We start from the raw sequence: 2,421 nt of genomic DNA, 5'->3' as shown, positions 1-2,421 counted from the left end.
GTAAAGAATAAAGATGAAACTCCTCGAATAGAGCTGTGTGTGATAAAATTTATGACAGTTTGTATACATACGTGTTTGTGTGTGTGCGTGTGTGTGTGACAGAGAGAGAGAGAGAGAGAGAGAGAGAGAGAGAGAGAGAGAGAGAGAGAGAGAGAAAGTGTGCCAGCAAGTTCTTCCCAAAGCAAGCTTATGGAGTAAGAGTACAACTTATAGGAGTCAGTGTTCCACTCACACCATGGGTTCCAGGGATCAACATGAATATGTCAACCCTCATCAGGAAGCTCTTTACCGATTTGCCATAATGACCCCTGAATGATTATACAACAAATACCTAATATACACTAAAGATGCAACTTACTCTTTCATATAAATTAATATTAAACAAAATTAATACAAATAGAATGAAGCGACTCAACTTTTAAAACTTTTTTATTTTTCTTACAAACTGCAGTTTTCCCTCAGTCTCTCCTCCCGGTTGCTTTCCCTCAACTCCTTTCAAACTCAGCCCCATTTCCACTCCTCTTCCCTTTCTATTCAGAAAAGGGCAGACCTCAGGCCTCCCCTGGATATAATGAAAATGTGGCATGTGACTCGATTTTTTTAACTTTTAATCAACATATGTAAGATTTTGTCTTGAGCCATTGCATCATATTTCATTAGTGTATGCTTAGAAAAAATATTTTGCAGCAAATTTATATTACAATTTAAAATATCTATATTACAAAGTAAATACAACTCACAAAATTTAATTGCATTATTAAATTCAAGAACTTTTCCATACAATGATTAGATGGAAGTTTTAATTCTTTACATGTGAGTAATTTCATACATGTGTGCTATATCTGTGCTGTAAAAATAAATGGCAACTTCTCTTAGGAATAAACTCTAGAGAAGTTTTTTTTAAGGAGGGCAGTGAAAGCAGAAGCAATAATGAAAACAAAAATGGCTTTTAAAAAAACAGACACAAGCAGAGAATGACTAAAAGAAAGTGAAGAGGATGTGGGAAAGTACTGGGAGGGCAATCAGAAAATGGAAACTAGTGCTTTCTCTTATTTAAGACACATGGACCCAGCCAGGGTGGACTTCAGAGAACCTAGAGGAGAAGCTTCAGGACCACAGAGCCCAGAGGACCAGCAGCATCTGCCACATTCACAATGGCCAGGCCCTGTGTTTTCCTGACATTCCTGGTGGTGATGCACTACTGGTCAAGCTGCTGTCTGGGATGTGACCTGCCTCAGACTCATCACCTCAGGAACAAGAGAGTCTCCACACTCCTGGCACAAATGAGGAGACTCTCCCCTCTCTCCTGTCTGAAGGACAGAATGGACTTTGCATTCCCTCTGGAGAAGGTAGATACCCAGCAGATCCAGAAGTCTCAAGCCATCCCTGTCCTGCAGGAGCTGACCCAGCAGGTCCTGATCCTCTTCACCTCGGATCAATCATTTGCTGCTTGGGAGACAAGCCTCCTACACACATTCTGTGATGGCCTCTTTCAACAACTCAGAGACCTACAAGCCTGTCTGATGCAGCAGGTGGAATTGCAGGAACCTTCCTTGAGTCAGAAAGACTCCCTGGTGGCTGTGAGGAACTACTTCTACAGGATCACTGTCTACCTGAAGGAGAAGAAGCACAGCCCCTGTGCCTGGGAGGTTGTCAGAGCAGAAGTCTGGAGAGCCCTGTCTTCCTCAGCCAACTTGCTGGCAAGATTGAGTGAAGAGAAGAATTAAGTCCTGAGTCAATGTGGAGAGGACTCTCCTGGGCTAGGACACTGCACCTCACTGCTTAAGTTCTCCTATAAAAACTCTCATTTATTTTGGCATAAATTCAATCAACCTGCCTAGATGTTTCAGCAAAACAGAGCAAATTTTTGTCTATATTGATGCATCTATTTGGGTGTATCTGCATATGTATTTATTTTTCTATTTATTTTGTTACCTAAGTTAATCTTGCAATTTTATATTTTTAATGTAGCAAGCTATCATAGGCAATTAAATTATTGTGTACTCTATTAAATTGTGCTATATAAAACTGTTTTGATTTGTTAATTCTGAATCTTTTAGAATTTTTCCAGTCTTTTTAAGTTAATAATCTATACCATAAAAATTATACAAATAGACACACTTTCAAAAAATTGCACTGGATGCAAGTGTACATTGCATAGTGTTTAGACAAACCCTAAATCTGTCCCTCTACTTCTCTCCAGTATTTAGTAGTCTTGTGTATGTATAGCAAGCATACTGTCTGGTAGAAAGCCAGAGAATCTTGTCCTTAGTCCTTGTTATTGTGACTTAGTCTTCTTTGACCTAATATTCCGCAAAGGAATCATCCCTCTGAACTCTCTAACCTCTGGTAACTATCATCTACTCTCAAGTTCTATGAGTTTGAACAGTTTTGGGTTCTAAATATGAGTGAGCTCATGTA

General features: G+C 39.4%; 1 protein-coding gene across 1 annotated transcript; it reads left to right on the top strand.

Moving 5' to 3' along the window:
• Positions 1-1,154: 1,154 nt before the first annotated feature.
• On the top strand, positions 1,155-1,727 carry LOC114685155 (interferon alpha-12-like). The gene has a single exon (XM_028859768.1). The coding sequence runs from the start codon at positions 1,155-1,157 to the stop codon at positions 1,725-1,727; it is 573 nt and encodes a 190-aa protein (XP_028715601.1).
• Positions 1,728-2,421: the final 694 nt, after the last annotated feature.

The sequence above is a fragment of the Peromyscus leucopus genome, chromosome 2, assembly GCF_004664715.2.
Source record: "Peromyscus leucopus breed LL Stock chromosome 2, UCI_PerLeu_2.1, whole genome shotgun sequence".
Lineage (NCBI taxonomy): Eukaryota > Metazoa > Chordata > Mammalia > Rodentia > Cricetidae > Peromyscus > Peromyscus leucopus.
This window is presented reverse-complemented; position numbering and strand designations above follow the sequence as displayed.

What these genes read in the sequence shown, in the direction of transcription:
- LOC114685155 (XM_028859768.1), top strand. Translation starts at nt 1,155, where the DNA reads ATGGCCAGGCCCTGTGTTTTCCTGACATTCCTGGTGGTGATGCACTAC.